This window comes from Accipiter gentilis, chromosome 8 (genome assembly GCF_929443795.1).
Source record: "Accipiter gentilis chromosome 8, bAccGen1.1, whole genome shotgun sequence".
NCBI classification, from domain to species: domain Eukaryota; kingdom Metazoa; phylum Chordata; class Aves; order Accipitriformes; family Accipitridae; genus Astur; species Astur gentilis.
In genome coordinates, this window is record NC_064887.1 from 32546509 (window position 1) to 32574497 (window position 27989).

The 27989-nt window shown below is 39.9% G+C and overlaps 1 protein-coding gene across 2 annotated transcripts; it reads right to left on the reverse strand.

The window, feature by feature from the left end:
• Positions 1 to 172: 172 nt before the first annotated feature.
• Positions 173 to 27967, reverse strand: DHX9 (DExH-box helicase 9). Of its 2 annotated transcripts, XM_049808461.1 has the most exons (27): positions 27823 to 27967; positions 25863 to 26003; positions 24576 to 24687; positions 24207 to 24319; positions 23668 to 23813; positions 20858 to 20904; positions 20060 to 20196; positions 19355 to 19444; positions 19098 to 19259; positions 17672 to 17749; positions 17160 to 17351; positions 16512 to 16653; positions 15888 to 15970; positions 14518 to 14674; positions 13781 to 13881; positions 12760 to 12973; positions 12469 to 12563; positions 12227 to 12300; positions 11426 to 11578; positions 9728 to 9888; positions 7672 to 7783; positions 6847 to 7008; positions 6559 to 6686; positions 5212 to 5441; positions 2629 to 2744; positions 1538 to 1738; positions 173 to 633 (listed from the first exon to the last, which is right to left on the reverse strand). In XM_049808461.1, the coding sequence occupies exons 1-27, from the start codon at positions 27931 to 27933 to the stop codon at positions 363 to 365; spliced, it is 3729 nt and encodes a 1242-aa protein (XP_049664418.1). In that variant the 5' UTR covers positions 27934 to 27967; the 3' UTR covers positions 173 to 362. The 2 variants fall into 2 exon arrangements, with proteins under 2 accessions (XP_049664418.1, XP_049664419.1); XM_049808462.1 differs by lacking the exons at positions 23668 to 23813; positions 24207 to 24319; positions 24576 to 24687; positions 25863 to 26003; positions 27823 to 27967 and adding an exon at positions 21550 to 21644.
• Between the last annotated feature and the right edge of the window lie 22 nt (positions 27968 to 27989).

Consider the following 27989-nt stretch of genomic DNA (forward strand, 5'->3'; position numbering starts at 1 on the left):
AGAAAAATCCCCAGTGAACCCAAGTTCTGTAATTTGAAATTTGTTTGGCAGAGAACGGTTTTAGACACTGAAAAGGTTTCCTCAGAACGCCTTATAACTCCTACAACCAAAACTAACAACAGACAGCTGCAAAATATAAATCCAAATACAAAATTAAGTGTATAGCATGTAAGTCTTTAAAAACAAATTCTTTATTAAGAATAAAATCATACGACTTGCAATAAATTCCCTAAGGGCACGATATATTACAGAGCTGTACTTGTACTAAGGAACTGAAATGGCAGATTGGTAACAACAAGAAAGGGATTCAGGAGAGAAACACGCTTTTGTCTAAGCAGAAAGACTTCACTGAACTTCCGTAACTACCATCCGCCCCTCCCCAGATCCCCACAGCCTCCTCTGTAGCCACCGCCTGCTCGTCGATACCCTCCTCCTCGATAGGTTCCCCCACCTCCGTAGCCTCCCCCCGGGCTACCTTGGTATCCTCTTCCTCCTGAACGCCTGCCAGAATAGTTGTAGCCACCATACCCTCTACCTCTGTAGCCAGAGCCACGCAGGTAACCTCCCCAGCCTCTGAGGCCACCTCCATTGTCGTAGCGAGGCATTTTGGGGGGGCGAGGACCATCTCCAAACCTGGCAAAGAGAAACATTATGTACTAGAATTATGTACTAGACACAATCTTACAGATTACATTGTTTTTAAAATATTATGGGAATAACCAATTGCCAAGATATTCACTTAAGACATCTCTATTTTCTGTTAACAAAATATGATGTTTGAAATACAGTTGCACTTTTGCACCTTTCCCACTTCAGTGAAGAAGGCTGGGAATGGCCTGACCTGCCACATAAACACTTCCTCCTCTAAATTTCAGCCAGGTCTACACTGGGATAGAAAGTTTTTCCCTCAATCCCACTTCTCCAGCTCACACACACACAGGGAGCTCCATTTCTGTTTATGTGCGCACAGTGATCTTCATTTTGCTCCCTGCAAAACACAGTGAAGTGTACATCTAAGCTGTTCTTTGTTTTGTTCCTTATTACGAACAGCTCACAGGTGTTTTCATTTTTCTTTGCTTTGGAAGCAAGACAGGAAAACAAGGGGCAATGGAGGCGTGCAAGCACAGCCAAAAATCTGCTTTATTTCCAGAGATAAAGATGAATAGGTCTGCCCAAAATAAATTTCGATTATCTTTTCTTTAAAAGTCATTGTGTTTTGGAAGAGGCGATAACAGCTTTTATTCCTGAGAGCCACTTGTCTTTCCTGTGGAAACAGACAGTGATCTATCTACCTACATCAGACTCTGAACATGGCAATTTTACATACACTCGGACTATTGACTTTGAAACGGAAGCCTGAAGCTCCTGTCCACATGGGACAAGACTCTCCTGGTGATTTTAACTCTGGGCTTCTGCAGCCACCATGTAGGGAGGGAGCAGCAGAGCTGACAGCTCTGACCTGCTCCTTGGAAGCAGAGGTGGTGAGCGCTCCTCACCCCAGAGCTCCGACTGCACAAGCCAACAGAGCTGAGCTAACCTTGCACTGGCAGCCATGAGGCTGATGCCTGCAGCTGACGGCCTGGAGATCTGACGGATCGCATTCAGCATTCGCTCATTTGCTGGGTCCAGCTGCCGAATGATCTCAGGATCTTTACTCACTTCCACAACAAGAGCCTCCATCGCTGCACGCAGAGCAGTGATGCAGGCAGCTGCGTTGTGGGGCATCTTCAGCTTGATCCTAGAGCACAAAGAAGTATATTAGAAGCATCATGACTTCTAGGAAAGAACCTGTTACAAAAGATGTTCTATAGAATGGCTTTTCATTGAGTGCTGCACATACTGAGCCAGAAATCTATTCTCGTCTTTGAAATTCTGATTTGGCAGTGAAGGGACATGAAATTCAGGAGGCAAATTTGCAAGATCCCTAAAGTTTGACATTGTTAAAACATAACTATCCTTCTGTTTGAATACACTCTTGAGATTTAACATACTCAGATAACACCAATATGTAACCCCTAGTGTCAAAAAGAAAGATACAAAAATATAAAATAAACTAAAAACATGCAGCTCCAAGATTGTGAAAGCTCTAGGCCTCCCCTCAAAAATACTAGTGAATTAAGCTTAAGCAATTCTTTACCTCTATTTTACTGACCCGGGACAGGGTGGGGGGAGGGGGAAAGACATCTAGATGGTATTTGGTCATAGCCATAAAATGTATGCTGTCAGAGGCAACCAACAAATCCTCAGCATTTCTCTCCTCAAGCTGTGTTTCTCAGCCTTAAAAACAAGGTTTCCTCAGCCACTGTTTGAAGAGGATGTCCAAAATACATAGTACCCCTTATTCACATTCCAGTTAAAGGGGAAAAAAATGGCAGTTTTTACGGAAACTGCCTGGTATCATGTTTTCAATTTAAAGCAGATAATCTGCATGAAACAGTGCTGCCAACATAAACCCCTCCCTTCCTCACAGGAAACAAAGGTAATGCCTTCACAATTAACTTGTAGTGCATGGCTTGCTCTAGGGTTCCTATTCTATAGAGATTTAAGTCTGTGTTAGCAGCTGCCCGCCCCCCCCAGCCTGTGTTTTTTCATAGACTTGAATATTATGAGCACCAAGGAGGTCCATACCAGTCATCTACCAGAACAAGCTCCCCATTCGACAGGACTTTCTTGGAGGCAAAGAGAAGCAGCTGCAGCGGGCTCACCAAGGTCATTGTTTTGGCAGAGATGGCTCGTGTTCGAATCTGCAGGTGAAGAGGAATGTGACTCTTGAAATGGAAAACAGATCCCTACACCTTCCTCTGGCCACTGAAACCAGAGCATTTTGTAAAAACAACAACAACAACAAAAAAAACCCTCAAAAAAACCCCAAAACACAACAACAACAAAACCAAACCCCAACACACAAAAAAATCTAGGTATAATTGTTAGGAAATTACAAGAGCACATGCGCATACAAAATCGAATGCTAGGCAGATGTTTACAGGGATTCAGCACTGGCTGGTGTAAAAAAAAAAAAACAAAACACCAAAAACTACCTGCCATTTAAAAGTAATAGTTTTTCCATGGCTGCATGTCTGCAATTACATAGCTGATATTTTGCAAGAGCCACCTTATGCTTTAGAATCACAGAATCATTTAGGTTGGAAAAGACCTTCAAGATCATCGAGTCCAACCATCCCCATGACCACTTTGCCGACCTAAAAATGACCAAGGCATAGCTGAATTACCTTCCCACCTTCTGCATTGCTGGGGCTGTGATGAAAAGCTCGTTGCTTCTTTAGTAGGGTCCTACACACACAAATGCAGAAGTTGCTACACGTCTGTGCAAGCAGCCTGCTTTGTCATTTTACAGAAACAAGACCTTAAGCTTGTACTTGAAGCGAACACTTAGACAATAACAAGCCGTCTGACCTGAGCCAGAGATAACAGCACTGACTACGTGGGCTACTGCACTTCATTTTGAAGAGGGACAGAAGAGCAGTACTTGGGATTTCAGCCTCCCACCCTGACAGCTGCCTCTCTCCCTCCTTTCTTTCACACAGGAGTGTGACAGGCAGAATCTGTTGCACTTGTTTGTCCTCAGGGAGATTTGCTCCTGCCTGGAAGTTACCATACATGCTCAAAAGAAAGAAACTTTCAGAATAGGCATTGTGGCAGAAAAATGGCTAGTGCAAAGAGCAGGGAACTTGAAGGTCAGAGGGAGACTGCCAAATGCAGCAGGAAACATATCACCAGACCTCAGAGACAAATTTTCTTTTAGCATGTAAATAATGGGTAGGAAGAGAGCTGCATATAAATCCCTCCTTCACCCCAGTCTCACCCAGGTGCTATCTTAGCCACTCTTAAGCCACCACCTTAGTCACTCTTAGTTTCCCATGTGTATTTTGATTTAATAAAGCATAGCTTTTTGAGTTCAAAAGCCTTTTGGTGTTTTTAGGGAAGCTCACTTTACAGAGATGGTCGAGGCAGATCAAAGGTCTGACTGACCCACTGGGGAACCTGTCATAAATGGTGAAGAAGAGGTGAAGCCTCACCACAGCTCTGAACTATGTGTGTAGAAATCCAGAGTACCAAGCCGAGTCCCGCACCAGTGCCCAGAGTCAAAAATTCCATTTATTACCAATGAAGTGGTTTATCTGCCATTACTACAATAAGTTGCATGTCAGCAAAAAAGACTGAGGATATAAAAATCGGCATAAATAAACTGTAATTCTGAACTAACCAGTGTAGACAGGGTGACAAAAAAGAAAGCCCTACAGCATCACCTTTGCTATAAGATCTTAAGAGGCTCTCCTTAGAGCAAGAGGCTTTGCTAATTCGATGCTTATTCTCAAAAACATATTTACAGCACTTCCCAGGCAGAAGGAAGGCACAGTGTTGTGCACAGCTGGTTTCAACAACAGGCAACAGAGTGCTTCAGGGCCTCACCATTGCTGTGCTGGAGTAACCGTGCACAGGTAGCACAAGCAGGCTGGCAGCCCGAGGACCATCTCATGGCTACATCCTACACAAAGGCATTGCCTTCATTTGCTCCTTGAAAGATGGGTGAGCAGGAGCCATTGCATTCACAATGGCCATCACTAGAGCACAGGAGAGCACACAGGGGTTTAAGTGTACATGTACACTATGTGCGGAGTACACAAAATTAATGGGATGGAGGAAAAGGTCACAGGGATCCTGGAGAAAACATCTCAGTGTTTTTATGAGATGCTTGGGAAATGGGAGTTGTCCTTGGGAGGTGACAAACTACCTACATGCCAAAAAGGGGGCACCTCACTGCCGTATTATATGTTCCTGTTTTCTCTCTGAATTCATAAGTAGAAGTGACAAGGGCAAAAATTCTCTAGTGCCTAATTAGTATAGAAGAGCTTCTAAAGCAATATCTTAAAGAAGATAATAATTTAGATCTTTCTCTATGACCTGGCTGTTTTCACAAAACTCACAGGGCCTTTCTATGCAGCTTGTCTTCTGCTGAATTTGGTTCGCTGGCAGTTACTGGAAGGCTGAGTGACACCATGACCACATAAGGTTCACTTTTGGGGGGGTGGAGGGAGTGTGGGAAGGATCAACAAACACACACACACACCCCCCCCAAAAAACAAGCTAAATATTGCACAGTGTAGGTTTTTTTCTTATCACTTCTTTACCAAAAAGAACCTCTTAGACAACTTGGCAGCACATGATCAAGAACAAATTCAAAGTCTTTACCTTTTCTCCAAAAATGAAAAAAGGTGATGGATACTTGATGTCCTGGCTGCTGAAAGGGCAGTTGACAGATGATTTGTGGATGAGTGCATTGTGCCCCTCAGTGGTAAGAATTTTCCTCTTCTCCTTGTGGTAGCAGACATTGGGGTAGACCCCAAAAGCAAGCAGGGAGATTACAACATCCAGATTATTATCTGGTCCAGTGTTGTTAAATGGTTGAGTCATCAAACATTCTGTTGACAGAGAACAGAAGACTGGCTCACATCCACGGGTCTTGTAGGACAGCACAGCAGAGTTGTTTAGGATCCTGGATCAATGCATTTTCTGATTCAGTCAACTGGTAGATGTGCGTCTGTTCTCAAACGACCTCTGGACTTAAAGCATTTCAGTTCTACGTTCAATTTTCAATTTATTCATGGAGAGCAAAAAGCTGAAAAATACTACTACAAAGAGATATTTTTCTCTCCCAAGCTCTTCAAAAACAGGGAAAGAGGGGCTTGCCCAGAATGTGCTGTACCACAGTGTGTTTACCATCATTTGTTTTGGAGACAGATCTTTTGGGGGAGGTAAGAATGGATGTTTTCCTTAGTTTATTTGTTACAAACCTCCCCAGAGTCTCTGGTGGCTTGTTTTCAGGTCATCTTGCCCAGAAATAAAGTTAAGGATAAACGCAGCAATGATGCTAGCAGCATCACGAAAAAAAATTAAAGGAATTTAAAAAAAAAAAAAAAAAAAAAAAAAAAAGGAGGGGAGATGATGAACATCTGCTGAATCCATCCAGCCATTTAACTGAGCAAGCTCTTCAGGAACATTAGGCAAATTCAGAACCCGGTCAACTTTAAGATTTCCACCACCCCACCCCCCTTGGAAAATTGAATATGTCACACTACTGCACATCCCTCCTGCAGCACAAACCCAGAAAATCACAGGGCACATAGCACACTGTTTAGATCACAGAGACTCCCCACTAAGGCTAATGAAAAGGAGTGGGGAAGCACAGCACAGCACATTTTGGAGATGCAACAATTGAAGGAGAAAGAAAATCAGGGACGTAATTCTCTAAGGACAGTTGCTTAAAAGATTTTTAATCCTGCAGCCCTAAACCTCAGCCCCCAGAGCCTCCCTATATTGTACCACCACCATCACAACTTCTCTGGTTTAGATAACTACGAGAGAATGAGACAGCACTAAAATTTCAACTGAATACAGCTGTAAAAGCAAAACAGCTTTATGGCAAATCCACTACAGGCCTCTGTGCTTGTGTGTTCATCATAGATTATCTTGTTTATTTATTTCTCATCTCAGAATGAAAAATGCAATCATTAAATTACTATGCCCAAGCAGAATCACCTTCAGGGAAGCCAGAATTAATAAGTATATCTTTCAGCTGGACTTTTGCTTCCCAAGTCATTCTAAGAGTAGCCATGCTGAGTCTTTTGTGTTCACAAAATCTTTTTTCTGCTTCTTCACCACCCATTCTAAAAAACAAACACAGTGAATTAGAAGTCTGCTCAAGAAAAGGATTAAGTGTGACAAGTCTAGCTGTCATAGCATCCATTGACATATCTAATCTGGTCACAAAACTGCTCACCCTGTTACCCATAACTTCTCATCAAACTTTGTGCCAAGACAACATACCTTGCATCATCCCAGGCTTGGAAGACGGAAAGCAAAGCAACATGATCTGAAAACCTGTTCCCAGAAAAATTCCTGTGGACATAACCAAGGCGTTTGCCTTCACTGATGAAAGGTTCAGGGAAACAAGTGGCCGCAGAGATGGTACAAATAGCATCTCCCACGCTAAAAGAAACAACAAAAAGTATCAGGATTGGGTTTATTCACAGTATTGCTGCCAGTAGCTACTACAGGCTGTTGATAACAGTAAAAACTTCTCTGCTAGAGACCTTAGTAAATTTGTCCTTATCTACCAGAGTTCTTCACAGAAACACTTCCCTGGAAGTGGATGTTAAATTAGCTCCAATTCCAGTACTTTCACAACAGCAAGTGTTCACAAGCCCTTTGTCTATCTTCCCGCCCCTTCCCTCCATCCATACACCATCTTCTGGTGAAAAGGAGCCTACAGCCATCAGTATTACAAATAACAGATCTTTACTTCTGCTAAAGCAAAACATGTTGATTCATTTTTCTTCTTGTCTAGGTGTCAAATTTCACATATCCCCAGCTCTAGCTCACTGCTACCTTAAGTATTTAGAGTCCCAGTCTTAATTCATAAGTAATCAGCCTCTACTGGTCCCTTGCAGTTAACTGTGAATTTCATGACTACTTTATTCCCTATACTCCAAGTTATTTATCCTTTGCTCTCATGAATATTCAGTTTCCTATCCCCAGTTGTAGCATTTATTGCTCATCTAGATGCATTGTTTTTTCTCTTGTAGAGTGCATGTCTAGAGGCTCAGGAATTCAGAGAGACAAGAAAAAGACCATTGAGACTACTAAACTTACTAAAAAATACAGCCCATTATCATCATCTTGCCCAGACGAGGTTCAATGGGAAGTTTGGCTAGGATTCTTCCAAGAGGTGTCAACTCATCATTGGAATCCAGGGCATCAAGCTCTGAAACAAGATCTTTTACTAGCAAACATGGTTAGCTAATCCCAGAAACCCTTAGATAAGAAGTTCAGAATTTTAGTAACTGTGTTTAAATAGAACCTCACCTATATTTATGTTTAATATTGTTTACAATATTGCCAACCTGATTTTCAAAACTGGTCTGTAGTCAAATAAACAAATTTTACTTTAGCTTTACAGATGTTTTACTACCTCCTCCAAAATTAAAATGATTACTATTTAATTCACATACCTATTTTTCCATTTCTTTTTAGTTTGCTTCTGTACAAACCACTACTACACTATTAAACTTTTTTCAAGTCCCCATATTTGATCTAAATAATCTAACGTAATTTCTGCCTCACGAAAATCGAAGCAGCCCCATCACAGCCAACTGTAGCCTTCATTGCAATTGCCAAACGACAGAACCCTCTGTTCATCAAAAAGAGAACACCACAAACTCTCTCTTCCATGAGGCTTTGCCTGCCTTTCTCTCCTTCTGTTACCTAAAAATTATCACCTGAGCTCATCCTCAAAGCTATTAAACCACTGTCAATAATAAAGTCAAACAAGTATCTGTGGCTGTTTGCTGTATGGACTGAAGGGTCTCATGAGTCTCCTTATCTTTCTAGCAGTTTGGCCATAACCATAGAAGTCAACTTCATAAAACTCTTTTTAAGTTTGCATGACAAATAAAACCAACACAAGTGTGATCTTCAAAACCCCTTTTAAGATATAAATGAAAAACGCAAACTTATAGTTCACGTACTCTATTTACAGACTACTTTGGGAAACTTCAGCATAACTAAAAGCTTTACATTTGAAAAACCCAGCTTTGTAGCCTCAGCGTTAAATGGGAAAGTGAACTAATAAAGGACTCCTTAGCCACTATCAAATCCATTTTTCTTGGCATCTATTGAACTCAAAAGCCTAAAGAGTATTTGGAAGAAATGTCTCACCATCCTAAAAACATACTAAGAGTATACATATGCTGAAAAAAATTACAGGTCATCCAGGAAATGAAGGCACATGCAGAAACATCTATTTGGTGTTAAAGCTGAAAACATTTGCCTTTTCCCCTGGCTTTGCATTTCTTATCTGCAGTGTGAGAATATCACTAACAAGTTTTAGATCAGAAAGTCATTAAACCTGAATACCTGTCCCTAGCTGTGTTATTCATTGTGGTCTCCCTTCTGTATACAAGCAATGTAGCCTCATCATGCAGTTTTGTCATAAAAATCAACAAATAGATATTTCAGTTCTTAGAAATGTTAAGAAGTGCTTATTTAGTGACATTTACAAAGTCTGCTGAGGTTTGAGATCACTGCTTTAAATCTGAAGAATAAATTTAGGGTTCCTCCCTGCCTCATTTTACTCATATTCTAGTTAGTTCTTTTAAGAACCTGGGGAGACAGCTTAACCCCCACATGAGTTTCTCCTGTTTTAGGAGGATACTGATGCTTGCATATTCATTAACTGGAGATTTAATTACTTGAGAAAATACTGAGATCTTGGGTCAACAAACTGTACAAAGCAGTAATTATACAATAAACTACTAACCTCTCTTTTTCAGTATTTCTTTTATAGTTGTTTTGTAAACGCCTTAGGCACTGGACTGAGTCTATGTCACAAACAGCAGTGCCACAGCTGGAAAACAGGAAGCTGAAAGCTAGCATAAGTTACTGGTAAAATAACAAAACAAGCCTCAAGTTTGAAGGCTCAAGTTTCTTAAAGGAATGACACTCCACTTGGGAATTCAAGTATTCAGCTGCAAAAGACACTGCCACCCACACGACGCATCCAGGAAACACCTTGCTGTTTCAGACAGCACGCTACTACACAAACAATCTAACCAGAGATGTTAAAACAGTCTGTAAGTGATCATTATACATGGGAAAATCACTTGGAGTCAGCTTTATTACATACAATCTTGTGGACAAACAACGATACCTTTTAGTGTGCGTTCTGCTTCAATCACTGCATCCAAAGGTGGTGGTTCTATTGCTTTGGCCAAAAATTGACCAATCCCTCCCAGCCGCAGCAATTTGATGCTCAAAGCAATTTCATGAAGTGGTGTTCGAAACATTTCAGGTGTCATATGAGTTTGAAGTCTGGAATGAGAAGAGAACGAAAAAGCTCTTCTACCAGTATTTATCTCCCATGCTTCTCAATTCTCATCTCAGTGTAAATTTACAATGGAAATGCACAGAGGGTATAGCCCTCACATCACCACTACCCAGCACGGTATCTAGCATGAGCTGACCACATACAGAGTCTGCATGGCTGAAGCCCCATTTGCAGCATGGCTGTGTCCAGCCCCACACTTGCCCCTTACAATCATCTCCTACATTGCTACGGAAGGTCTTCCACTCCCGAGACAGACAACCTGCTTTCAGCATGACGTACGTACAAACACTTCTCTACTTGTCCTTCTATCGGCTCCAAACCACCCAACTCCTCCTGCATGTTTCTGGTTTGATCACTAAGAAGAGTAAGTATTTTTGCTGGATGCTTTCCAAAGGTGTTTTTCTGGTAGGAAAAAGACCTGATAGAAACAGATAGAGCTCTTAAGTCTTAGCACAGTATCGTTAGCGATCCTTTAGCTTGCTGGTTGAAATATGAACTCGTAGGAATGACTGCACTGAGCGACAGACAGCTAGAAAAGGTTCCAAAACACCTTGAACAGATATCCAGATTCAGCCGGCAACAGATTTAGATGGTATCTCTCAAAACATTATCTGCACAAGTCCACACTCTTTCTTTCCTAGACACCATGGAGCTAGTATATTTTGGTTTTATATTCTTTGAAGGAAGGTAACCTTAAAGTCATTAAGTCCCATGATTATTTCAGTAGCCTAAAATCAGTTCACTGTCAAAAATTCTTAATTAAAATCACTCCACTGTACTAGACAGCAGATCTAGTAAGTTTGAGCAATTTAAGGAAAGTTTTTGATTGACTGATGCTTTCAGACGTTACAAAAAGTTGAACATCAAAAACACAGCTATATTGTAATGGCTGAGAAAGGGGCACTGAAACTTTCTTTCATGAGAGAGATCAAACACTAAGTGTAACAGCTGTGTAGACTTCTGCAACCAGCAGAAAGATTTCCATGGCTCTAGTAACTGAGAAACAGCTTGGCAGATAGAAGAGGTCAAAAGTTTCAGCAGCAGGGAAGGTGCTAGAACAGCATGAAGGGGCTTCCTGGCCACAGGGGAAAGAGGGAAAAGTAACATCTGTCTTCCCTGCTTTTTACCACTTTCATGACAAAATTGCCTGTTATGTGAACATGCCAGGTGCCCACAAGGTTTGAAGGCAGACTAGAGCCTTATCCTTGTTACAAAGCTGTCTTCTGCCTTGCCTCAATTCCCAAGCATTATTTTTCTCCTGAGGGGTTCGGTAGGTTGCAGTGACGTTCTTAATAATAAAATCATGAGCGATTTATCCACTTCATACTGCGGGTAAAAGCATATAAACATATGTAAATTTTTTTTTAAGCAGAAGAACTGAGATATTCCAGTGTGAACTGACTTCATGCATCTCCTCTCTGTGCTTTCTGAAGTTCTTTCCCCAGTTTGACCAGAAGTAGCATACAACCGTTCTGGGAGAAGTCTCTGAGGTTATTTTATTTCTAAAGAGCACAGCCTCACCTTTCAAAGCGAGCTCTGCTGCACAAATGGAAACAAAATCCAGCACGCACGCGTCCAGCTCTTCCTTTCCGCTGCTCCAAATTAGTTTTTGACGCCCAGACTGTGGCGTAGTTTGTCATGTTATTATGAGCAGTAAACAACTTCACTTTTTGCCTGTTACAGAAAAAAAACCACTTGAGATCAAATGTTAAGACCTGCCAAATCAGTTCTTGTTTTATTCCTTGCAGCCACGCTGCTTTTAAGAAGCAAAACAACCCCTGTTTGACTAGCTAAGCTTTGGCTAGTTAGGCAGCTATCTGGAAGCTGAAGTATCATTCTCTTTATAAAGCAGTGCCCCAAGCTATACACAGAATGAAGTTTTCACAACTGTCTCAAAAGCTTGAAATTCTCAAGCAATTAATGAGATCCCTATGTGTAATTTGCTCAGAGAACATGCATAGCAAGACAGGATCTGTAACAGACTACAAAAATCTTCCTCTTTTCCATTAGCTATACACAGAGTGTTTGTAATAATCATCTGGCAAATGACGTATTTCAAATACGCATGGAGACTCAACGACACCTCACATGAATAGTGCCAGCGTGAATGCAGCTGACCAAAACCAGCCCACTGAAATGCCAGTGTGGTTTGTAACTGTGCTGAACGGCTAAAGACAATGCAAATTTGTCTTGAGTGAGTTAGAGTCCACAAATTCAGCTCTGTGACTATGGGAACACAAGGCAGTTCTGTGTGTTCAGAAAACCTTTTTTGCATTCCAAAGAACAGGATTTACAAAACAAAAAGCTACTTCATGAACTCACTTGCAGGAGTCTATAACATAGACCACATCATTGATGGTAATGCTAGTCTCAGCAATGCTGGTAGATAAAATAACCTATAAAAAACAGGAAATGCATATTGAAATATATTTGGTCTGGAAAAGTTAAGGATGGATTGCAAGATAAACTACATAACTTCTATAAAAAAAAGGGTCAGCAATACATTCCATAAAAGCACAACAGAACAAAGCGTGTTACACTCCACAGAGAGAAGGCTCTCCTACTTTTGTTACTCCAGGAGGCACAGGATCAAACACTCGACGTTGTTCCTCCAGAGGAATTTGCGAATGCAGAGGTAAAATTCTATACTGTCGGCCTCCTACAACATGAATACAAGAAGGTCGGTAACTACTACTATGTGAATCTCATTTCTTCTTTGCACAACATAATCATTTCTACCCATTCATTCTCATGACAAATCCAGCTCCCTAAGCCACTCATCCAACTCTCATCTTTACAGTGTCAATAGTTTCCTTTGGAAAAGATGACACATAACAGAACACAGTTGCTTGTACCAAAGCGTGGATTCATTTCTAGATGCTTCTGCATTGTATATATCAAGTTCCAGCCAGGCAAGAAAACAAGTACAGCTCCCGGGACATTCAGAGTCTTGATATAAATCAGCAGGGCCTCAATGAGTTCAAAAGAAGTTTCTTTCTCATTCAGCTGAGCCATGGAGTGCTTTGTTTCTGGGCCATATTCTTCACTGCAAATAAGGTTGCAATTGGCCTACGAAAAAAAGAAATACCACAAAAGAAATCACATAAATGAATTTACTCAAACTGTGGCGACTGGCTGGCCAGGCAAATAGGAAAATGAGATACATGGATAGTTGATAGGGAAGACTATCTCAGGCACAGCTTGCAGAATGACTCACAATAAGCAGTTCAAGTCCTGATTCCCCAGCTTTCTAATATAAGAATTGAATCATAATTCCATTGCATTGAGTTATAGCTCAATACAAATTTGCAGCAGGAAGCTACTGAACTGATTTAACTTCTGTTTAGCTGAATGGGGATGATCCCATACAAAGAAGAAAATGCTTCTCAAGAAAAACTGGTGATTTTTTTTAAATTTAAAAACCTGACATAAACAGTAGTTTCAGACCTACAAATTAAAAGCTGTATCGTGAAAGTCAGTTTCTTGACAATGTATGTAAGCATTAGCAATTATCAACTGCAAGAGAAGAGGGTAGAGAATCTAAATTTTCACCCTGAAAAGGTATCACCAAGCTCATATTTCTGTATCTACTTCTTCTTCAAAGGTCATCAATCTTTTCACTTTTAAAAGCATTTCAGTTCTATCTTTAAGGAGAAGTAGGCTGAGAAAACATGAGAATTTTAGCTTCAACAAAAAAAGAAATTCTTCAGTTTACAAGGGCAATGAGAAAATTCAATTCTATTTCTGAAGTTAACAGCACTCTCAGGTATTAAAAATACAAAAGCTGCTAAAAATGTTTAGGTTCAACAACACCGCTTGAGATAGAGTCCTAACTAGCACTTGTTTAATTTTTCATATTAAAAAAGTCAAGCATACATCATCATCTTCACCACTTTCTTCATCCTTCTCTTTCTTCTTCTTTTCCTTTGGTGGAGGAATGAACTGAGTCATTTGAATGCAATCTTCCAGAAAATAATCTGCAAGGACAAACACTGATTATCAAGACTGACCACTAGAAGCCTGTGTAAGGGAACATGATTCTTTTTACCATCTCTCGAGATTCTCTCAATATAATCATGACATTTCACAGTACGAAGCCAAGATTGGAGAAAAATCCTTGGCTGTCAGCTAGGGTATGACAATTATTTCCATACTGTTCCAATGATTATTCCTCTATTCAATATACTTCTACATAATTTTTTACTGGTTTGTTTGTTTTTAATACTGGCTCATCTAAAGCTATTTCCATTATACCTAATGTCACAGACAACTGATCTGAAACACCACAGCTTGGCTATTACTATCTCATTCTGCAATGGAAACTACCCCAAGTGGTAATGTTTTAGGGTGGTGGGGTTTTGTGTTGTGCGGTTGGTTTGTTGGGGGTTTTTGAGGGGGTGGGAAGTAGTATTGTTTATTTGTTTGGTTTTGTTTTTAAACCAAATGGTGCTGTGAAATGATTCGGTGTTACTGACTTCTTTGCCCAAGGTAAGCCACATCTGTAAGATGACAATCCAAAAGAAACGTATACCTTGCTGTACACATAATCTTAAAGCATGTGACCGATAAAATAAAAACTAAAGCGGTTCCTGAAAGTTCAATCAATGACTTACCTTGGACAGGGTAAGTTCTACCAAAGACCTCAACGATAGGACAGTTGAAGAAGTATTCACAAAACATACTAGTATCGATGGTGGCAGACATGAGGATAACCCTGATTTCAGGATATGCCTGAACTACATCTCTCAGCACCACCAAGAGAAAGTCAGTCTGCATACAAAGACAACAAGAGCATCATTAATTTCCTACCCATAAGAAGCAACATATTCCCAAGAAACCAGGAAGAATTACAGAGACATATACAATTATTGAGCAGGAGCTTTGCTGGGCAAGAGAATTAACAATTATCACAACAATATTCTGTAACCAGAAACAGTTGTCAGTGCTTTATTTGAAAATACTGCAACTCCTGGGATAAGTGAATTTTAGGATTTCCAGTGTAAAGAAGGGTTATTCTTTTATCAGAATGAAACAAACTAAAGAAAAGCATTCAAAAATAGTTTGCTTCTTTCCTAAAAATTATTAAATTAAAAATTACAGCCTAAGATCTTTTTAAACTTGGTTTACATATAAAGTAGCCAGAGTTCATAAAATAAATAGGAATGACTCAGTGCAGTTGTATCCAAAGTTTTATAGTTCTGTTCAAACATGGCATTTATTTACGTTTGCCATGCAGTTAGGCAAGCCCTTAGTTCAACATCTAAAATTCCAATTTCATTCAAAATTCAAAACTTGTATTTTACATCATCAACATAAACTTAATAGATGAAGAGATGCATCAGAAAAATCTGCATTGTAATTCCATCCAAATGAGTCCCCAAATTCCATCAAAACAAGCTTAAACATCATGTCAGAACTTAGCAGTTTCTCTCACTCTTGCTGTGGCAAAGCTGAAAAATATACATAAGAATCAAGGGGAGGGAAAACATTTCCCATTTCTTGAATTACATACAATCCCTCCCCTAATTCTATTGTCAACTTATTGCATTTTTCTTCCTGTCAAAACCAAATTTAAATGTACCACTATCAAGATCACAGCTTCTGTAAATATCCCTGCTGTTCCATTACAGTAATACAACATTGTCAGTAGAAAAAGCACTCCAAAATAAAAATGACATTCAGCATGCTCCCACATTTGGACAAGACGTGCTTGTACTGTGGTGTTCTATTTTCCAGAGGATCAGGACATAGGAGGAGATCCTAACAGGAAGAAAAAAGAGATAGGGCTCTTCTAACCAGGTAAGGAGTAATTAAGAGAAGAGTTTCTAAAAATCTTATCAAAGATGGAAAACTCACATATACAGCAATTAGTAAAATGCAGTTTCCTTTCACATGTTTACTGTTACACAAGAACACATGCAAAAGTTTCCAAACAGAACAGAAACACAGAGAGGAATAGTATTGTAATCACCAGCTAACTCACATTAATGTCTCTCTCATGGATCTCATCAACAATAACATGACTAATGCCACGGATCCCAGCCTCCACCTTTCTCAGAAGAACACCTTAAACAGATACAGCAGTTAAATGTTCCTGTAGGTAACAGCTCAGTCTTCCGCCTGCCCCGCCTTGTTTCATCAAGAACAGTCTCACTGGTTTAAAAATCAAGAAGTGTGCAGGCTGCCCAGCACTTTTTACAGCCCCATCTCCAATTGCCATGCTTTCATCTGTACAAGTGATGGGAACGGTATGAAGTATTACTATTACAAAGACTCTTTCTTCTTTCCTATCCAATACTGCTTCTACCTTTTAAGGACAATCAATACACGGCAATTTTATCTCTTCAGGATATTATTTCTACGTGGAATTAGACCTGTATTATCATACTTCTGAACAACTATCTTAATCTTTCTCTGCACAACAGCATGTCAGCAAACTTACTCTTCCCCTTCCCTCCCCCCCCCCCAAAAAAAATAAAAATTGTTAGTCTTTTAATCAGATTTGCTAAAAAATTTTTAAGGTAACCATGTTTCTGCTTTTGCTGCTAACTCAAAAAAATCAGTTCCATAATTAATAAGCTCCAAATGTAAACAAAACAGTACAGACCTACAGTGCAGAACATCACACTGGCATGTGGTCGAGGAAGCACAGATTCAAATCGCACACTATATCCACAGCTTTGCCCAGGTTGTTCTCCTCTCTCATATGACACACGCTCTGCTACAGAAACTGCACTAATCCTCCGAGGCTGAGGAATGAAAAAGTTTTCTGTAACTTAATGATGAAGTTTTGCAAGTTTATCAGAACATCACTAAAACCAAGAAAGTAAATTATAAAAGCTATAGGTCTCCTGTCCTAAGATTTCTTTACAGAGTAGTCATTAAACAGTAGTATCTGTAAGAGGAGGCTTTTTTCCTCTGAAATGGTTAATTCTACACACAAAATTACAGAGAAGGGATATAAGGATACATGGGAACCACCAGCTGGCATTTGGCAAATGATTTCCTCTCAGTCTGCCAAAAAGTTTTCACCTGGGCAAGGTACAAGCTAGATTATCCCAACTGTAGATAGATGAAAGAGTAACGCTCCAAATGGAAATATACATGATGTTGAACCTTCTACTACATGTATTACTGAGGAGATACTGTCATGAACAATGTCCTGTAATAATAATCAGACTTCTCAACACATCCCAATAGGCGTCTAGCATGTGATCCAAAACTTAAGTGGTTGCATTTGTAACATGTTCCTCACCTGTGTCACTACTATATTGCACTCTGCAGCTCTGTTGGTTTTGATGTATTCATCCAGGATGTACTGTGGAACTTGCGTGGTTTTACCACAACCAGTGGCACCACGAATTACAACAACAGAATTGTGACATATTGCATCCAGAATTTCACTTTCAAAATTCTTCACTGGTAAAGTCTCTCTCTCTTGTTGGATCTGGAAAAAAAATCCAGCATATTTCCAAAAATCTCCAAAAATCAACCTATTCTGCTCCACATACGTACTTTGTCTCTCTTCTACACAGGTTTCGCTTACACAAAGGAAAAACTGCATAAGGAGAAAATACAAACTATGATTTGTTCTACGCAGTGCAACATATTCCCATATCCATCCCAGCATAACACCCAGTAATTCTGAAAATTTGGTGCATAGTACTACTGAAATCCAGTCTTACACACTTCGGATAACGCTTTCAACCTCTTTTTCAAAAGAGAAAGACTAGCGCAAGTGTGCCATGTCACAGGAACTGCACTTACCCTTTGTAATTCTTGATCATGCTCCAAACGGTACATGAAATCACTTTTCAAATCCATGCTTATTTGCTCTGGAGTCAGCTGAGAAGACAAGATATTTTTCAGAGGCTTTTTGACCCCTCTGCTTATCTTTATCATAACTTCAATATAAAATCAGTTACACCAACATAATGATTCCAAATATCAGTAAAGGATCATTTCCTACATAACTCCCTGAAATCAGTTATGCTTGTGAGCTATTTTATTTCATTCATTCCAGGGTGTTAAAATTAAATGGCCATCCTCAAAGAAGTTCCTCAGAAAGATCCAAAACACTGAAAAAGAATGATTGTTCAAATTTAAATAATTTAACTGCTTGAGAAATACACTCTATTCAGCAGTAAGCCAATGAGATACTTAGATGATCATTCAGACAGGAGTTTTTAATGTAAGGAATGAAATAATGTAAGCACATAACCACCCACAGAACAGCAGCTGAAAAGGGAAAAGTGAGCAGAGAGGGAAATTTATCAGGTATCTCTTGTATTTCAACTAAGAAAGAATTCTAAAGCAATTCAAATTTGTACCAAAGGGCCAATTGTTTTACTGAAAATAAGTTAGCTCCACCACGACTAACACACAGAAATCCTAATGAGATTTGAAGCCAGCTCAATCTGCAATGCTTGTACATATGTGTTTTCAGCAGCAACACTCAAATTTACATCAGTTTCATATTTTTTAAATCAATATATAGTGATCAATGTTAATTTAATGTAATTTATGGAAAAAACTACAGTCAAAAGAAGTATTAAATTATTTTGGTCATAAGTACTCTGGTTCCCTGTTGTAGGAAACTGAAGTTCCTGCCTTGAGTCTTTTCTGACCAGGTTACACCAGTGGCCAAATTATGACTCTGAACTTGGCAACCTAGTATTTCTTCCCTTATTTCTCATTTTGTCATGCCACATTGCTGCTTTTCATTTGTTCTGTGTTGAATGGGACTAGAAATGACAAAAAAAGAAAGCAGGCCAATTGTGTAGTGACCCCAGCTTGGAGCAGTTTCTTCTCCCAGAAAAGAAAGTCCTAGCATGGAAATATGGCAAAGAGAGGCTAGCAAATTATAAATGACATGCCCATAATCTTACCTTGTACATTCAATTAGAACATTGTATAGGCTGCATAATAGCAGGCAAAAAGTGAAACAAAGCAAAAAATTGGGACATCCGAGACACTGCTGCTCAAGACCCTAACAAAACATGAAGTAAATACAAAGAACTCCTACCAATGAAAAGACTCCCTTCCTCCAGGTCAAGAAGGAAAGAAATTTTATCAGTGGACTGTTTTCTCCTTTGGAATAGATCATACTTTAAATCCTGGGGCATTTAAAGCATTTAAAGTTCCAGCAGTATGGGGAAAACAAACAACAAATCAATGTTTTAAGCTATCTTACATTTGCCAGAGGACCTTCATCGATATTGCAGCCAGTCCAAGGGTTCCAGTTGCAGTGAGGTGGTGACCATGGAACAACTCCCATATGACTTTGTCTTTGCGATGGTTCAAAATGTGCCAACTTTCCAACATTAATCAGAACTGGATTACTGGCATCTTCAGGCTATAAATCCAAAAGCAAAGTGGGCAAAGAAAGATAAATGTATTAAATGAGCAGGCCTGATGTTAAATACTGGAGTATCTGAACCACACACTCACCAAAGGCACAATCTCCAGAGACAGTTCCCGTACAGTCTTTTGCAGCTGATTTTCTAAGTCAGAAGACAGCGACACCTCATAGGGTTCCACCTGTTAAATGTTTAAAAACTACATGTTGATATATACAAAAAGACAGACAACAGAAGCAAGAACTGCAGGCTACCAGAGAGTATACTGAACCATCAAATAGTTCCTAGTGAAACAAGGCCAAAGACTACCACCAGTTCAAAATTCACATTCTTGAAACATTTTGCTGACTTTTCATCCAACAAGGATGTGTAGAATCTTTTTAAATATCTAAGTTTAATTTCAGAGGGAAACATTCCCAAACTTGTAACTGAATTCCAAAAGAAATGCTAATGTGCCAGAGAATGAAACTAAATGGCCAAGAATTGCATGTAGCATAAACAGAAATCTTTAAGCTTCTAGAAAATTTATACTGAAAAAAACAATTGTTACAAACCCTATTTCATTTAATAGGCTATAAAACTAGTTTACTGCTCCATTCACATATACACAAAGTTATATTTCTGATCCAAATCACTGGCCAGACCAGAAATAGTTGCTGTTCTATAGAATCAAAATTATTATTAACTTGTAAGCTGTCAAATATTGAGAGCAAACTCTAACTCACTCATGTTTATAAGACAGTGCTTGTATTATTAAAATGAAAGCAACAATTTCTGAATCTTCTACCAAACTCACCGATTCTGCTTCTTTTTTCTTTGTCTGTCCAGAATAAGGTTCTATGACACCAAGATGGTAGAGCTGTCTAACCAAGGAAAGGGCACAGGACTGTGCTGCCAGCTTTTTGTTTGATCCATGCTCACGACCGAAAATCCCTGCAGCACACAAAGTTCAGAGCTGTAGTAGCTAATGAGTCAAACAGCTTCCACAAAAGATACTACTCTGAAATGGGCTTTCCAATTGGTCATGCAGGCTAGGTTTCATGGAAGGAGTATCAAATCTTGATAAATCCAGAGTTCTAACATAAAATCCAACCAGGCCCCTTGATCAGCTGACTCACACTAGCTGTGTAATGTTACTGACTTCCTGGGGAACTCCTGTAAAGTCTTCTCTGCATTCAGTGTCTAAGAAAGTATGATTATCCTACACCACCCAGCAACATCATACAAATTTCACAGGAAGCTCTGCATAAATGGGTATGGTATGGACAGCATGCCTATTGCCTGGGAACATATTAGACATCTGCATTTCTCAGATATGTGAAGAACAAGTAATTAAGACAAAAAAAACCCTACCGTATCTCACAACCATTTCTTTATGCTGAGAAAAAAGATTAGTGGAAGCACGTAATGGACATGCAGTAGAATGCAACAAGCACAGCACACAAGATTTCATGTCAGGAAACAAACATGAACCTTCACCTCCAGAAGTGGCTCCAACACATACCTATAGAAGTCTGTACCGACGAGTATGACCTACTCCTCTGTACCAACACCCATCTCTTGCTAAGATAAAAAAATAAATAGGAACACTTACTTCTGCCCAGCTGCTTCACATAAATGTTCATTTCTGCAATAAAGCTCCTGTAAGAGAAAAGAAAGAACACAAAGGTACAATTATCAATAGCCGACACTGGTGCTGCAAAAAGATCCACTCTTTCCAATTTTTCTAGGCCAAGGTCTCTGTGTCCTCAGTCAGAAACTCTCAACTCATCAATGGGCAAGGTAAAATGTTACTGCTTTTAGACTCTTTAACCCCAAGTTAGTAGGTAACAGGCTTGCCATCAATAGAACCCGTACATCTGGTTACAAGAGTCCTGCAAATGCCACCATTCAGCATTGAAATTTAAAGCCACATTATTAGAAAATATGCTCTGAGTTGTCCAAGGTGACAATTATAAAGCAGATAGCATGTTAGTGTAACAGAGGATAATGGAAACCAAGATCCATGTTCTTAAGAATCACAAACCAAAGCGTGTATTTGCACAGATTGAAAATTAAAGCCGAATTCTTGTAAGACAGGATTTAAACTGGCAAATGTGATTCAAGATGCATGACTGGGCTTTATCAGACTGACATCCTTTGAAAACTATGCCTTGGTACTTCCACAGCTGCAGGCAGAGCCTTGCATCTGTGTCCTTCATTTCCTGCTGTAAACAGACAAAAAGGGTTAAGTGAGGGATTTAAATTTCAAGTTAGAACTCCTTCCTGTACTACCAGTGAACTGACCTTCATGCACAGTGGCTTCATGGGTCGAAGGCCACTGGCTTTCAGGGACACAACAGCCAACTAAGGCACCGATGACAGTATGTTTCTCAGCCAGGCCTATAGTCAGCATTCAATCTCATTCTCCTCCACCTAAGGGGAGAACAGCAACACCAGAAATCAGTTCACAGCAGAAACCCATGTGATTGTTTAGCACAGCCTCAGGAGCCCGTGTGTGAACACGCATGTGTCTTGGGTGTCGCTCGCTGCTACCATCTTCAGCAGGAACACAAGGAGGCAAAGGTATCCCACACTACTGATGGAATCCCAAAAGAGAAAAGCCACATCCCAGCCCTTAATATTTAGTTCATACTTTGTTTAGTAGGAGAGCCATGTTTACCTTTACAATTTATAACCCCCTATAGTATTTAAAACAAAGTTTGCAAATCCAAATTTTCCAGCTATTACTAAGTTCTTACACTGCGTGACTATAATTAATTGACAACAAAAATACATTTCTCCTTTAAAAACCTCTGAGAGCAAGGCTGATATTTGTTATTTACTTTAAAAAAAAAAAAAAAAGATTGGTAAGATACATGGCAACTGGTATTTCTTAAAAAAAACAAAAACAAAAAAAAACCAAACCAACCCAAACGATAGTACTGTCCTCAAAACTCCAAAAACATCTGAAATTATTCCTTTCCTGTTCTATACACCAAAGGGATTAAATCCAATAGTTTGCCATCTCTCAATGAGTGCTAGAACACATTAGGATTTTTTCATGCCTATCCAATCCATTGCAGCAGATAGTTACGTCCCCCTTCTGCCATTCCACCCAAGGCAATTCATACAAACTTTCTTGCATGTAGTAAACAGGAAACTCTGAAATGCTCTCCAGAAGAACAGTAAGCAGGCTGAGAAACATACTGTCATCTATGGCCACCTCATTCTACTCAAGATTATATACATTTAAATACATGGGGTCTAATGCTTTTACCTGCAGAAGGCATAACAAAATAAGCTGCACAAATAATCTGCAAGTTAGAGAATAAACGAAGTGCTCAAGAACTACACCTGCAAAAAGCATATTTTAAGTTCCTAGTACTGTACAAACTAATTTTTTATATCACTCATTTAAGGGAAAGAAATGTCCTTGCTTGACAACATAGGTGACTTGAGAATAGGTTTTAAATGAGAATTTAGAACTTTCTGACACCAATACACGTTTTAGATGTTCTAAATGCTTGTAAGACACAACAACAAAAGAATACTAGAAGTCCTGCAAGTGAGACTCTCATGGAAGACTGTAATAAGACGATTCACTTGTCTTTCTAAAAATAATAACTCTCATAGAACACAAGTTTATATAATGCAAAAAAAAACCCCAAACCCAACAAGAATCCAGCAGCAGCAGCATGCCATTGTTTCTGACCACAAAACATAATTATATCTCACAAGAAATAATGCAATGTCCTGAAGTTTTGATGATTTGTAAAGACTATTCCAAACGGGTAAAAAAATAAAAACTGTCAATTCTTTATGCACAATCTGTTATGCGTTATTTTCATCTGGGAGAAGCACATGCAAATTTTCTGATGGAATGGGCAGAAACTCAAAAAAGAGAAATATCCAGCTGGTTTCAACTGAAATTTAAGACCCTCAAAACTCCTTCGGGAAGATTCTGCCAAACTAATTTTTCCAGCAAAGATTCTGCTGCCAAAAAAGTTAATTATAAGAAAAATATAAATAAAATGTCCTTAAAGCACATTTCTACACAAGTAATGTAAGCATATTTAAGATTTACTCAAAATGTACAAAGGCAACTACAGTCATACAATTACCACAAGCAATTGAGCATTCTTTCCATTCAAACCAACACCTCAACAGTTAGCTAGAGCACAGCAATCATTTTAAAAGCTGCACATCCACAAAAAACATCAGACAGAAATTTTTTCAATCACTCAGATCTCAGCACCAAGGCTCATCACCCCCATTTCAAGATTTAGGGATGTTGTTGGTCCTGGTAAAGAATACTGCTTTCTCAAATGACACTATGGAACACTGCAAATAAGTGTGATTAGCCACTGTCACCCAAATAATTTCTAACCCTTCATACGCAGAAGGTGACTAAAACTACCAAACCTGTTGTGATCAGGTCCCATTTCGGTGTATTTATATTCTTCCTGAATCTTCTCCTTTTGGAAAAACTGGTTCAGACGTGCCTTGGCATTTTCCAAGGTCCAACCCCCATGAAGATTGGCATTTAAGTCCACTTCTGACTCTGAGGTCTAATATTGAAAAAAAAAGTATCATTTACTAGTTTTTAATAGATTTCAGTTTTAAACATTCTTACAACAAATCTTTAAAATAACTTGTCTAGATGGTATAAAATAATTAAGACATTACAGAAAATGCTAAAAAGTTCTCAGTATTTCCTTATTTTCACAACAAAATGTCTATACAAACAATTGGATATTCACAGTATCCAGACTGATTTATTTTGTTTTTAGCTTAAACAAGTTACCTTTGTTAAAGTCACCAAGTAAATCCGCAGCTTAAGTTAAAACCAACAGCAAAATATCATGAAAGCTGCAAGCTTGATTATAAATGCTAGTAACAAATTAAAGGGAGTGAAAGATACCTATTTAAGAACTAAAGGAGAATTCCATAGAATGACTTACTGGCTGCACTTCTTGCTCCTCTTTCCTTGAATAATAATCTTTCAAATTTGCACCCCGGTCCCACTGAGCTCCACGACTGCCACTGTTTCCAGGTGCTGCACCTGGGCCATTGCCTACCACATGGAAAATAAAAACAACAAAAACCAAGTAACTCCCCAAAAACACATTCTTAGCAATGGAGAGGTATTGCCTGGCAACCTCAACAGGACATGACCAGTCCCTCAGATCTCATGCAGTCATTCACACCCCTACCTTAAAACTACAATGACTTCTAACTGTCTTCTGTTATTTGGGAGAAAAAGCCCCACCCAAATCTATATGCACATATTACATCCACATACATGCAAATGACACTTTTCACAGTCTTACCTATTTCAGCCTCTATAATCAAATGCGGAGGAAGAGGTCCACCCAAAGTAGAACTAGAACCAGAAACATCTGTAGCTGCTTCATGTCCATCAGTGGTATCACCAGCTGCTGGCTAGGAGAGAGAATGAAGAGAAATATCAGCACATTCATACAGAATAAGTCTTTTTACTACTTCGCTAGAAAACTGTTTGGGCACTTTAAAGAGATCATGCATTATTATGCAATAGTTACCCCCAGTAGTAACCTCCAACAGTAACACCCTTTCAAAAACTGAAAGGAATACAATTGCTGAACATTTGGCTTTTTGTGGGTGTTCTATAAAAGGTTTCCAACCAACTGACTTACTGAAGTTCAGCAATTATAATATGAACTGCTTCAGCACCCAGGGAAAAATAACAGATACTGGTCCCTATTGTATATCCAAGGGAACGCAAATATACTTTATGAACACAAACACAAAAAAAAGCCATAAGAAAGCATTAACACCTTTAGGAAATGACAAAATTATGGTTAATCATTAAAACTTGAATTCTTCCTATTTTGAGAGGTGTATGTTTAGCTAACTGATCACACCACCTCTGCTTTATTCAAGGCACAGAACATGCTATCCCTGTTTAGGACCCAGCCATGCAGCATACTGCATTGCCATGAAACTAACTGGTCCATCAGAAACAATGTAGGTCCTGTCACCATTGGGCTTCAGCTAGGCTAACAAGGCAGGGACACTGCTTCCACTGATCAAACTATGTATGTTATACAGATATAGCCTTAACGAAGCACTAGAAAAACACTCTTCCCTCCCAGCGTATAACATGTAGCTTCATGCTTTATTTACTGTTCTCTAAAATCACTGTAAAGATAAGAGTTACCCTCCTCCTCAGCTTTTATGTGATAGTCTGCTGATACTTGCATAGTTCATAAAACATCATAAAAAGCAGTGATCTTTTTAAGTACACGGTATTACGTATCATAACATGCATTTAAAACAATCCCCAGTGTCAGGTGTGAGTGCTCAGCACTTTTAAAGTCAGGCTGGAGCTTACAGGAATTCTGAATTCTTCCCAGCCTCACCAGTTATGCAGACCGACACGCAGCTGTTTTTATCAGATCACCCTACAACATTCACTGTATATATTCCAGCTTTCCAGCACTGCAAGTAGAAGTCTTGCACATTTAGTCTTCTTCACTGCACACGGGTGCCAGACTGAACTCCAGGGATGAAATGCAACCAGATCCACAGCACTGCAATTAAAGATTAGCCTTTGGTAAGGAGAAAGAGCAGCTTACTCCAAAAGCAGGAATTTCTTCTCTTTTCATTTCATTCATCCGAACCAAGTAATTGATGAAGTCTCGAGCAGCATTGCTCTGTGCATCTTTCTTGTTAGTGGAATTGCCCATGCCAATGTAGTTAAAGCCTTCCACTCGAACCTGCAAATAAAAATACAGATCTGTAGCATGTACAAGTGAAAGGGTTTTGAAAACCAGTAATACTGAAACACCAAGTTTCAGTTGCTAATAAGTACAGGAAAAATATTATTACTAGATATTGTTACATATCATTATACATATCTGTCTATATATACATATTTCTGTAGGTTTTGAATGTATACTTTATACCTATTAAAGAAAACACCCACAGTCCATTCTCAGAGAGCATGAGTGTTTCCCAAAACCTTGTTGAAGAAAATGAATTGGTGTAGGAAAGGACAGTGCCAACACACAGCAGCAAACACTTGGCCAGGTTCATGTTCCTCAGCCTTAGTACCAAACTCTGAGACAGTAAGGATAGGAGCGAGCTTGTGTGTCCTCTACCGTAGCTCCATGTTATTACAGCTAGCAAGATGCAGTGTATTTCATAAACTTCAAGCCAAGCTTTAGCGTAGCAATTTTATACCCTGCTCGCTTACCTGGCAGGCTGCTGCAAAACTTGATTACAGGAGGTTTATTCAAAATTCAGACCAACCAGATATTTTACACCTGCTTTTTCTGCAACCACTGCCCCTCGTCTTAAACAGTTCTTGTCCTTCTTTTACATTTACAGTCAGTAACTACTTCATTTCAGCTTCACTTAGGTAGACCACTTACACATTTCTGATTTCCACTCTTCACTCTGCTGCCCATGTGAATAGCTTTTTACTATATTCAGTTGTTCTTTAAAAAAAAAAGTAAGCAGACTTGCATATAACATTCCAGCTGGTCCCAACCAGAGTTTTGTACACCCCTAATGCCGGACTGCATTTGTCCATCAGTGCTGAATTGCACCAGCAGCCAACAGCCATTTTCTCATGAAACAACACACTCCGCTAGTATTTTGCTTAACTGGTTCCAAACAATGAGCTTCTACTTTCAGCAGACTATCAATCTACCAGGACAATGGTATCACCAACAAAACAGTAACCATACTGGATTCACAACCTTCGTACCACACTGTGAAAATTAGCAAAAGAGAATGTTTTAGTAAGACCTGTCCTTTCATCTGTTAAGTTTCTATGGATCCTCACGGGGCATCAACATACAAAAACCATAACAACAACATAACTGTCCATACAACCACTTCATCCGAGTAATGCTCAATCACAGTTACAATAACTTTAAAATTGGTTTAATATCACTGTGTTTCTCAGTTTTGTTACTGGTGGGGAAGATGAGTGGGGGAGCAAGGGCATAATGACAAATCCAAGGCATTTAGTGCAAATTTATGGCATCGCTTACGAACTAACCCATTCCGCATGTGGCCTCGCACTTAGCATCAGCTCCTTCTCAGAGCCGACCCGAATTCGGAGCTCTCTGCTGTCGCATCCCCAGTATCTGGAGCCAGACACAGAGCCATATTATAGCACCACAGAGGCTAGCAGCCAGCCCGACGGGAATTTTTTAATGCACCTCACCGCAAGTTCAACAGAGGACCAAAGCTCTTCACGAAGGTGACACACAGCCCCCCTCGCCTGTGACAACTTTAACCGCAAGGAGGGTCACACCTGCGGCGTAAGCGCGCACACCACCCCTACAAAAACCAACTTCTTCTCACTGAAGAGCTTTGTACCAGGCTGCTTTACTCTCACAAACCCACCACGCGCATTTTACGCCGCGCACAAGAAACCCGGGCGCTTTGGCTGCAAAACGGCCAAGCGTCCGGCCACCTGCCCTCCCCAGGCCCTCCCCGCGCCCCCCCACCGAGGGCCCAGCGGACCCCAGACCACCCCCCCGGCCCTCCCCGGGGTCGCCGGCGAGGCGGCAGGGCCCGCACCTCGCAGAGGAAGGTCTGCCGGCTGCGGCCGCCGCCGGAGCGGATCTCGTAGGCCGGCGTCACCCTCCTCCTCCCGCACCAGGCGTACAGGTAGTTCTTCACGTCCCCCATGGCTCCGGCCAGGGGGCGGGAAAAGGCGGGGGGGGGGCCGGGGGGCGGGGGGCGCA

What these genes read in the sequence shown, in the direction of transcription:
- DHX9 (XM_049808461.1), bottom strand. Translation starts at nt 27,933, where the DNA reads ATGGGGGACGTGAAGAACTACCTGTACGCCTGGTGCGGGAGGAGGAGG. An exon ending in GATTATAGAGGCTGAAATAG is followed by an intron (nt 24,320 to 24,575) that starts GTAAGACTGTGA and finishes TCCATGTGGTAG; the next exon opens with GCAATGGCCCAGGTGCAGCA. An exon ending in ATGGGACCTGATCACAACAG is followed by an intron (nt 20,905 to 23,667) that starts GTTTGGTAGTTT and finishes TTTCTCTTACAG; the next exon opens with GAGCTTTATTGCAGAAATGA.